The sequence below is a fragment of the Nicotiana attenuata genome, unplaced genomic scaffold (assembly GCF_001879085.1).
Source record: "Nicotiana attenuata strain UT unplaced genomic scaffold, NIATTr2, whole genome shotgun sequence".
Lineage (NCBI taxonomy): Eukaryota > Viridiplantae > Streptophyta > Magnoliopsida > Solanales > Solanaceae > Nicotiana > Nicotiana attenuata.
In genome coordinates, this window is record NW_017670635.1 from 247,000 (window position 1) to 257,882 (window position 10,883).

The 10,883-nt window shown below is 41.2% G+C and overlaps 1 protein-coding gene across 1 annotated transcript; it reads left to right on the plus strand.

Annotated features, from left to right (window-relative positions):
* Positions 1–6,270: 6,270 nt before the first annotated feature.
* On the plus strand, positions 6,271–10,295 carry LOC109241745 (L-ascorbate oxidase homolog). The gene is made up of 9 exons (XM_019408516.1): positions 6,271–6,496; positions 6,669–6,859; positions 6,996–7,105; positions 7,545–7,815; positions 8,061–8,157; positions 8,297–8,642; positions 9,046–9,411; positions 9,501–9,579; positions 9,784–10,295. Exons 2-9 carry the CDS (start codon positions 6,716–6,718, stop codon positions 9,985–9,987), a joined length of 1,617 nt encoding a protein of 538 aa, XP_019264061.1. The 5' UTR covers positions 6,271–6,496; positions 6,669–6,715; the 3' UTR covers positions 9,988–10,295.
* Positions 10,296–10,883: the final 588 nt, after the last annotated feature.

Consider the following 10,883-nt stretch of genomic DNA (forward strand, 5'->3'; position numbering starts at 1 on the left):
TAATATCATAGTCCTTCAACAACTCTAACCACTCCTCTGGCGCAAATTTGATCCTTTGCTTGAACAAGTGCTGCAAACTCCGGTGGTCCAGTATAAATCTCACAAGGCACACCGTACAAATAGTGACGCCAGATCTTCAAGGAATGAACAATAGCAACTAACTCAAGGTCGTGGACAGGGTAGTTCTTCTCATGTATCTTCAACCGTCTGGACGCATAGGCAATCACTCTACCGTCCTGCATCAACACCGCTCCAAGGCCAACCCGTGAGGCATCACAATAAACTGTATAGGACCCCGAACCAGTAGGCAATATCAAAATAGGGGTTGTAATCAAAGCTGTCTTGAGCTTCTGAAAGCTCGCCTCACACTCCTCCGTCCACTAAAATGGGGCACCCTTCTGGGTCAATCTAGTCATAGGGGCTGCAATCGATGAAAACCCCTCCACAAAACGACGGTAATAGCCCGCCAAACCAAGGAAACTGCGAATCTCTGTAGCTGAGGACGGCCTGGGCCAACTCTGCACGGCCTCTATCTTCCTCGGATCCACCCGAATGCCCTCACTCGAAACCACGTGGCCTAAAAATGCCACAGAACTCAACCAAAACTCACATTTTGAGAACTTTGCATATAACTTCTTCTCCCTCAAGGTCTGAAGCACGGTCCTCAGGTGCTGCTCATGATCTTCCCGACTCCGGGAATACACCAGAATATCATCAATAAAAACAATAACGAACTAGTCAAGATATGGTCTGAACACACAGTGCATCAAATGCGTGAGAGCTGCTGGGGCATTGGTCAGCCCAAATGACATAACAAGGAACTCGTAATGACCATACCGAGTCCTGGAGGCAGTCTTCGGGATATCTGGCTCCCGAATCTTCAACTGATGGTAACCTAAGCGCAAGTCAATCTTAGAAAACACCTGTGCGCCCTTAAGCTGGTCAAACAGATTATCAATACGAGGCAAGGGATAACGGTTCTTCACTATAACCTTGTTCAACTGGCGATAATCAATACACCTACGCATGGAACCGTCCTTTTTCTTCACAAACAAAACAGGAGCACCCCACGGCGAAACACTGGGGCGAATAAAACCCTTATCAAGCAATTCCTGCAACTGATCCTTCAACTCCTTCAACTTAGGAGGGGCCATACGATACGGAGGAATGGAAATGGGCTGAGTGCCTGGCAACAAATCAATGCAGAAATTAATATCTCTATCAGGCGGCATGCCGGGAAGATCAGCTGGAAACACATCAAAAAAATCCCGTACCACTGGGACTGAATCAACAGAAGGGGGGTATCAACACTGACATTTCTCACATAAGCTAAATACACGGCACACCCTTTCTCAACCATACGCAGAGCTTTAAGGAAAGAGATAACTCTACTGGGAGTGTGATCTAAGGCACCCCTCTACTCAACACGCGATATACCTGGCATGGCCAGCGTCACGGTCTTGGCGTGATAATCAAGAATAGCATAATGGGCGACAACCGATCCATACCCAAAATAATATCAAAATCAACCTTACTGAGTAACAATAAATCTGCTCTGGTCTCAAAACCACGAATAGTAACCAAACATGACCAATAAACGCGGTCCACAACAAGAGAATCCCCCACAGGAGTAGAAACATAGACAGGAAGACTCAAGGAAATCCCGAGGTACACCCAAATGCGGGGCAAAATAAGAAGACACATAAAAATAAGTGGAGCCTAGATCGAATAGAATCGGTACACCTCTATAACAAACCATGACAATACCTGTGATGACAGAATCGGAGGCAACAGTCTCGGTACGGGTAGGTGGGGTAGCAACTGGGGTTGTAACAATAGCCTGAGAACTCTGCGGGGCGCGCGGTGGCCGAGAAGTCTGTAGAGATGCACTCCTCCCAAGTCTAGGGCAATACCTCACCACATGGCGTATGTCACCACACTCAAAGCAACCTCGCGACTGACGTGGCAGTGGGAACTGTGCGGTACGGGTACTCCGAGACCCCTGAACACCTGAAACTCCGTGTGAAATCCGAGATGCAAACTGAGCTGGCTGGCCCACAAAACCTCTACCATGACGCACCCCGCCTCCAAAATAAGGACCAGTATATCTCCCCGGTCCACGAGGTCTACTCACCTCTCTATACTCTCCCTCCTGACCTCGCCTGTCCTCTCTCTCCTGGACCCACCTGTCTCCTACTTGGCGAGAGGTCCTCACCACCCGCTGAACTGGGACCACAGGTTGTGTCGCCATGACGCCTGGAACCTGACCAATAGGAACTCGCTGCTCTGGAGTGGGGGCGGCGGGAGTCTGGGTCCCTCCCCCGATCTGCGAAGTAGTCGGTACAACCTGAATCAATCCCGCCTAAATCAACGTACTAAACATGCTCAGGAACTGCGCCAAAGCCTCTTGAAGAGCTGGAGTAGTAGTAGTCGTAGGCGTGTCAGGTGACTGAACTCCGGCTAGATCTGTTGATGGTACCTCGGCGGCAGCTCGCGCAGGTGCTCTCGCTGCACTACGGGTGCGTCCTCGGCCTCTACCCCGGCCCCGGCCTCTGACGGCTGCAGTAGGGGGCGCGGGTGCCTGATCATCTCGAGTAGCATGTGTCCTCACCATCTGTGAGAGAATAGAAGGCAGAAGTTTAGGATTGTGATGTCAAAAATTTCGCACGACAGGGAATCAAATGAAGTGAGATTTTCCTAACGGTTACATAGCCTCTCGTAGATAAGTACAGACGTCTCCGTACCGATCAGCGAGACTCTAATAAACCGGCCTGTGTTCCATGACTCCTATGAACCTAGAGCTTTGATACCAACTTGTCACGGCCCCAGTTCACCCTCCATGAACATGTCGTGATGGCACCTAGTTCCTACAACTAGGTAAGCCTAACAATGCGGAAATAACAGCCTAAATTGCGAAATGGTTAAATAAAGCTAGACATATTAAAATAATAACTGCATATAAGGCCGCTCGGCCTATACAACTCAAAAGGAATGCGGGAGTCTACAACTCAATCCCAAAACCCGAAAACTCACGGGAACCACAGGCTAATAGAAATACTGTAAATGCTCTAATCTCCAGAATGTCTACATCAAAAGTATGATAGAATCTAGACACTACAGATAGAATAAGGAAGGAGACTCTTCGGTCTGCGGACGCTGCAGATATACCTCGAAGTCTCCGTAGCTCTCCTCACCTCAAGGATAGTGCGCCTGAGTGGAGGTACCTGGATCTGCACATAAAAAAAACATGCACAGGAAGGGCATGAGTACACCACAGCGGTACTTAGTAAGTGCCAAGCCTAACCTCGGTTGGGTAGTGACGAGGAAGGTCAGGACCCTACTGAGGCTAAACAATAAAATATAAATCAACAGTATGAAAATAGGCAGTAATAGTGAGTACAACAGTGGAATAAGACAGACTAAACAAAGCAATAACAAATACACAATGAACGGAGCAAACACAGAATAAGTACAGCTCAATACCAATGGTAACAATGAGGATCTCCCAGGATACCGTCCTGTAGTCCTTTTCTCAACTGTCCAGTGGATCTCCCGGGATACCGTCCCGTAGTCCATCATATGTGTATATCCGAAGGATCTCTCGGGATACCGTCCCGTAGTCCAACTATCAATGTGCAGGGGGATCTATCGGGAATCTAACCCGCAGTCCCAAAGTAAATGTACAGGGGATCTATCGGGAATCTAACCCGCAGTCCCAAAGTAAATGTGCAGGGGGATCTATCGGGAATCGAACCCGCAGTCCCAAAGTAAACAAACAAGGGGGGGAGCTACCGGAATCCCACATCCGTAGTCCCAATGTAAATGTGCAACCACAACCAGAAGATATTCAGAAATGAAGTACAAAAGACAAACATTAGGTAGTACTAGCCTAGCATGCTTCACGTAGTACAATCAAGGCAACTTAAACAATTAGGCAAGATAAATCAACTAAACATGCTTTTCTAATCTAACACAGGTTATAACTACAAGTAAAATAAGGCAAATATGAAGGAAACTCAGTCTCAATATCTTAAGTAAAAACCGGATTTTTCAACAATTAGCTCAAGTACACGCTCGTCACCTCACGTACAAGGCACTCAATTACCACATATCATATCCTAAGGGGAAAGGTCCCCCACACAAGGTTAGACAAGCCACTTACCTCGAACCGGCTCAAAATCAACTAGAAATCACGCCTTTGCCACGAGTATCCGACTCCAAATGGCCCAAAATCTATTCAATTCAATTACACATTGTAAATAACATCGCAAACAACTAGTTTTGCTATTTAATTCAAAGCTACGACGTGAAATTAGGTGAAATGACCAAAATTCCCTTTAGGCCAACGTCTCGGAATCGAATAATTTTCAGATTTTCAGAACCCTCGTACTCTTACGAGTCTAACCATATAAAAATCTCCCAAATCGAAGGTCAAACACCCACTCAAAACCCAATAGTTTAGCCTATGAAGTTTCACCCAATTTTTCCAATTTTTGATCCTAAATTCGAATCTTTAATGATGGATTTAACTACAAAATGATGAAATATAACTAGATTGGATTAAAGAAACGTTACCCAATAATCTTCTCTTCAAAACCCTCTAAAAATCGCCCTTCCCCGAGCTCAATTTGATTTTTCTAACTTATGAAAACTAACCCTTGAAATTTCTATATCTGCTCAGGGGTTTCCGCTTCTACGGACAAGGGACCGCTTCTGCGGTCCCTCTTATGCGGAAAACGAGCCGCTTCTGCGACTTTCACCAAAAAAAACGACGTCCGCTTCTGCGGTTCAATAACCGCTTATGCGGTTTCGCTTATGCGGATTTCTTACCGCTTCTGCGGTTTTCTTACAGTTGACCCAGGACCGCATCTGCGATAGAAGCCTCGCAGGTGCGTAACCGCATCTGCGGTAGATCTTCTGCACCTGCAGAAAAAGCTGACGGAGCCCAAATTCGCTCCTGCGATTGAGTGGCCGCTTCTGCGGTTCCCAAGCCGCAGAAGCGAAAATACCAGAAGAGAAAAAAAACCAACTGCTGCAACCTTTCAAAAATTCTCCGTTAACCACCCGAAATCATCCCGAGGCCTCCGGGACCTCAACCAAAAGCACCAATAGCACCTAATACCTTATTAAAACTTGTACCAATCCTTAAACCACCTAAAACAACGCCGGAAACTCGAATTAATCAGTGATTTGAGCCTAAGAACTTCAAATTCCATCAAAACACGCTTTCGATCAAAAACCTAACCAAAACACGTCTGAACGACCTGAAATTTTGCACACACATCCCAAATGACACGACGGAGCTACTGCAACTTCCGAAATTCCATTCCGGCCCTCGGATCAAAAACTCACTAACGGACCGGAAACTTCAAAAATTCAACCTTCGGCATTTCAAGCCTAAATGAGCTACGGACTTCCAAAATACATTCCGAACACGCTCCCAACCCCGAAATCACCTAACGGAGCTAACGGAACCATCGGATTTCCATTCCGAGGTCGTCTTCACACTGTTCCGACTACGGACCACTTTTCCACACTTAAGCTCTTATTTAGGGACTAAGTGTCCCAAAACTCTCCGAAACTCAACGCCGAACGTCCCGGCAAACCAAAATAGCAGAAATGAACTTAGGGGAAGCAGTTAATAGGGGATCGGGGCGTTAATTCTTAAGACGACCGGCCGGGTCGTCACAATAAGATTCCATGAACTCATTAGTTGTTTAAGCCCACTTTGTAACTGCAAATGATTACTTGCCTGATGTAAAGGAATTGAATAAAAATCAAGTCATAAAGAAAGAGAGAGCGAGAGAGAATCTTCAAATTTTTTAAAAACAAATTTATATATATTAAAAAATGACATAAAATTCTTATACGTACTACTCCATCTGTCTCAATATATGTGGCACCGTTAGACTTACACGGAATTTAAGATAGAGAGAAACATTTTTGAAATTTATAGTTTAAAATAAACTTTAAACATTTGTATGGTCACAAATTATATCGTTAAAGGAAATGAAAATTTTGAAGTTAAACTATTTCTAAGTATAGAAAGATGACATAATGCCATACAAATTGAGATGGAGACAGTAATAATTAAAGTATTTAAAAATGATTGTCTAAGAAAATTCCCTGAGACTCTTCAAACTGTAATAGTGACACATAAAAGTGAGTATTGAAACTTCTTTAATCTTTATCCATTCTTCTGTGTCCTTTTTCTCTGTACTTTGGGTGGGGAATCAATCTCAATAGAAAATATGGTAATGTCCCATAAATACGTGATAACGCGTGAATGCGCCGAATATGAGAGTTGGCATTTAGATAGCTAGGCCCCATTCACTGAGCCTTCTTTACCTACCCATTCATTATTTATGTGCTTCGTACTAATCAAACTGCTCCATTCTTAAAACAACTTATCAAAAACCCAGAAAGGGATGCTTCATATCTACATTCTTTAATTCTTTCCATTTTAGTAGAAATACTTAGCTATCCACTAAATTTGGTATGTTCCTATTTCTTCTCACTTCTTCTTTTGTCTCCTTTCTTGTTATTATGTTTAAAGCTGCTAAATTTTTTGTTCTTACTTCTTTGTTTGAGCTGAACATGTCCAAGAGTTGCTTTCATTTTGTACTTGAAAATTTGTTAAATAATATATGTGAACTGGGAATTTGCAGGTATATTATAAGGGGGTTTGAGTGTCAATTCTTTCATTAGTGTTCCAATGAGGAAATTGGCTTTGCTTCATCTGCTTTGTGGAATCTTGGTTTTTTGGAGTGTTTCTGTGGTAAAAGCAGAGGATGATTATAAATACTTCACATGGACTGCCACTTATGGAATGGCTTCTCCACTTGGAGTTTCCCAGCAGGTTTGCCACTTTGTTTATTTATTAACTGTCTAGCTAGATGCTATTATTATCTTTATTGTAGTAAATGTTGATACGGGTTAATCAAGAACTTGAACTTTTATGATAAGTTTTGACCTTTTTATGATAAATGTTGTAGGTGATCCTTATCAATGGTCAATTCCCTGGTCCTAGGCTTGATCTTGTCACTAATAACAATGTTATCCTTAACTTGATTAATAAGTTGGACGAGCCCCTTCTCTTGACATGGTGAGTCTCTTTTACAATCTCTCCCTATATGTTACGCGCCTATTTAAGTGATGAAGTTTGCTCAAATTTGGCATAAGCTTTCCCGTAACTTCTTATTTGGCGTTTAACTTGTTAACTATACTTGTTTCTTTCAAAATGTATTTCCGGTTTGGATTATGGCATTTGACGTAGGACAGAAAAAAAATAAATTTGGATTGACCGTATAAATCAAAGGCGAATAAAGGACTTAAACTTGATGAGTTCAATCTTTAATACTTTTGAAATTATGAGTTCAGAATTTTATATTTATGAAATGTTTAGTGGTATATCATGTTATATGTCAAAAATACTGGATTCAATTGAACCCAACGAATACAAGCTGCATCTGCCACCGACTGCATTCATGGAGGGAGGAACTAGATAGTGTAGTCTTACATGTTAAATTACTTTTCATGTTTAGGAATGGAATTAAGCAGAGAAAGAACTCTTGGCAAGATGGAGTTTTGGGAACTAATTGCCCTATTCCTCCAAACTCAAATTACACTTACAAGTTCCAAGCTAAAGACCAGATTGGAAGCTATACTTATTTCCCTTCAACTCAATTACACAGAGCTGTGGGAGGCTTTGGGGCGCTTAATGTTTATGCAAGATCTGTAATACCCGTTCCATATGCAAAACCTGATGGAGACTTCAGTTTACTTATTGGTGATTGGTACAAGACCAGTCATAAGGTGACTCTACTGCCTATCTCTTGCACTCTTTTATATTAAAGTTTAGCTACCATCACTCTTGAAATAACTTTCTGAAGATTTTGATGCAAATGTTATGTCCTCATTTTTATGAATTTTGAGGAAATGTCCGGCCATTTTAAGAAACTGCTTCAAGGAAATTAGATGAAGTTGTCTGTTGCTCTGGTGTGGAAGAATTTTTAACTATGTAAGTGTGCTTAATTCCTTCGTATCCTTGGAACTTGCAGGCATTGCAGCAGATATTGGATTCGGGCAAGTCTCTTCCTTTCCCAGATGGTCTCCTTATAAATGGACAGAAGCAGTCAACTTTCAATGGCGATCAAGGTTATTCTCAGCATTTAAAACAATCTTCCCTGATGTCTTTGTTTGTCACTGAATTGCCATTCACTTTCACACTGTGCTGCTTTTTATCCTCTAGAAATAACAAATCATTGATAACACTAATCTTGCTTTTGGTCTTCAGGAAAAACATATATGTTCAGGATTTCAAATGTGGGTTTGAAAAATACCATTAACTTCAGAATACAGGGCCACAAGATGAAGCTGGTCGAGGTTGAAGGATCCCATGTTATCCAAAATTTATACGATTCTTTTGATGTCCATGTTGGTCAATCTTTATCCATCCTTGTCACATTGGACCAATCTCCAAAGGACTACTACATTGTTGCATCTACAAGGTTCACCACGACTGTTCTTACTACCACTGCAGTGCTCCACTACACAAACTCTCAAACACCCGTATCTGGACCTGTGCCAGCTGGTCCACCCGACCAATTTCAGTGGTCTCTGATGCAAGCCAGAACATTCAGGTACATATTACCAATGTGCATTCACTGCCTCCTCTCATCAATGGATTTTTGTCTCCAACTTTAGAATCCTGGATTCCTTTGTTGCACTCAGTCCATGTATTTAGTGAACTTTTTATTTTATTCGCCTTGACTATACATTCATAGATCACTAGGGTGAAGGGTAACCTAGGAAATTTTACTAACAACTGGGTCGCGCAAGGGCAGTTCAGAGCATAAACTATTTGTTTGAAAGGCAAGTAACATGAGTCTCCTAGTGCAGTGTCCGTAATGGTGGATCACATTTCTGTCGCACTGGCTTATCATTCTTTACTCAAGCATATAGTTTGGAATGCGGAAAGGAAAAGGAGACAGCTTTGATTGTTATAACTCTTCAATAACCTAACTTGTTCTTTTGCTTTTGAAGGTGGAATCTGACATCAAATGCAGCTAGGCCAAATCCTCAGGGTTCATTCCATTATGGGAAAATTACACCTTCAAGGACTATTGTGCTTGCCAATTCTGCACCACTTATCAGTGGGAAGCAGAGATATGCTGTCAACAGCGTCTCTTATGTTAATCCAGACACCCCTCTGAAGCTTGCTGATCACTTCAACATTCCTGGTGTTTTCAGTTTGAATTCCATTCAAACTATTCCAACTGCTGCTTCTCCATCCCTAGCTACAGCTGTGTTGCCAGCTTCTCTCCATGAGTTCCTCGAAATCGTTTTCCAAAACAATGAGGATACCGTGCAGTCGTCGCATCTTGACGGTTATGATTTCTGGGTCATAGGGTATGTCACAATCCTTAAAAATGTTTTCATTGAACCTCGGTATGAGCTAAGCAGAGTTCTCTAATTCTTCCTATTGTTAATATTTGCAGTTTCGGATCAGGTACTTGGACGCAAGATAGTAGAAAAGAATATAATCTTGTTGATGCTCTTACTAGACATACTACACAGGTAATCCCAGTTTCCTCCTTGGCAATACTACTGTTTCTGGTCTAAAATGCTGCATAACTAATATAATCTCCGTTCCAGAAAACAAAAAATGTCCTTAAAAATTAGGCAATCACAATATAACAGTCAATGTATTATGCTGCACAACAATTCCTACATTATTATTCATTGCATTTTGTTTACGTCAATATGAAATGTTTCATGCAGGTTTATCCTAAATCTTGGACTGCTATATATGTTTCTTTGGACAACCAAGGAATGTGGAATTTGAGGTCTGCAATGTGGGATAGGCAATATCTCGGACAGCAAGTTTACCTAAGGGTCTATAATCCAACAGCCAGTTTAGCAAACGAATATGACATACCTACCAATGCTCTTCTCTGTGGCAAAGCTGTTGGTCGACATCCTTAATTTGATGAATATAAGGTCTTATGTTTTCTTGGTCATAAGATGTTGACTACAAGAGATTAGCTTTACCAATAAAAAAAGAGAGGTTGACTACAAGAAATGACGGCAAAAGAAACTACTTGGCTAACTTATGTTGTACTGCATCACAAACAATTGAGTACTACTATGTGTTTTTTTTATTGTTGGCTAAGCTAGTTTTTGATGCAGTTAGTTCTGAGTTTTTACTGCTTAGAAATTATTTATTAAGGGCATTTTTGTATTCAAATACTTCTATTTTGACATTCTAATATATATACTCTTATTCTGTATCATATCTTGAATTAAATAATGTGTTTATTCTCGTATAACTTAATATAATTACTCCCTCCGTTGTAATTTATGTGAACCTATTTTACTGGGCACGGAGTTTAAGAAAAAAAGAGAAACTTTCGAACTTGTGGTGCAAAATGAAGAACATATATTTTGTGTGGCTATAAATCATTGCGTAAAGGTAAATTATTTCTAAATATGGAAATGGTCATTCTTTTTTGAACGGACTAAAAAAGAAATAGGTTCACATCCATACACTATATTAAAAGCACGAAGGCCCTTAGCCAAATGTCGTTCGCCTTTTTGCCCCTTTAAAACTAGAGTTCACAATGAATAAAATAGTCATTTTATTAATTTTCTAATATTTATACTATTAATTTTCTAATATATAAGATTTTAAAATCAACTAAAACTTTAGTTATTATAGTAGGAAATCCCAATACTTAAGATATTAAGATCAATTAAAATTTGGGTGATGCTAAACGGCCCAACTTTAGTAACCCAACTTTGGCCACACTCATGAAAAGATATCAAAGACCCCCTAACTATTTAGCCTACAATTTTCCCTCCAAAATACAAAATTAAATATT

Bases quoted from the DNA above. Each gene is read 5' to 3' on its own strand.
- LOC109241745 (XM_019408516.1), top strand. From the start codon at position 6,716: ATGAGGAAATTGGCTTTGCTTCATCTGCTTTGTGGAATCTTGGTTTTT. The intron at 8,158-8,296 runs GTTATTCTCAGC...TTTGGTCTTCAG, and splicing joins AACTTTCAATGGCGATCAAG to GAAAAACATATATGTTCAGG. The intron at 8,643-9,045 runs GTACATATTACC...TTGCTTTTGAAG, and splicing joins ATGCAAGCCAGAACATTCAG to GTGGAATCTGACATCAAATG.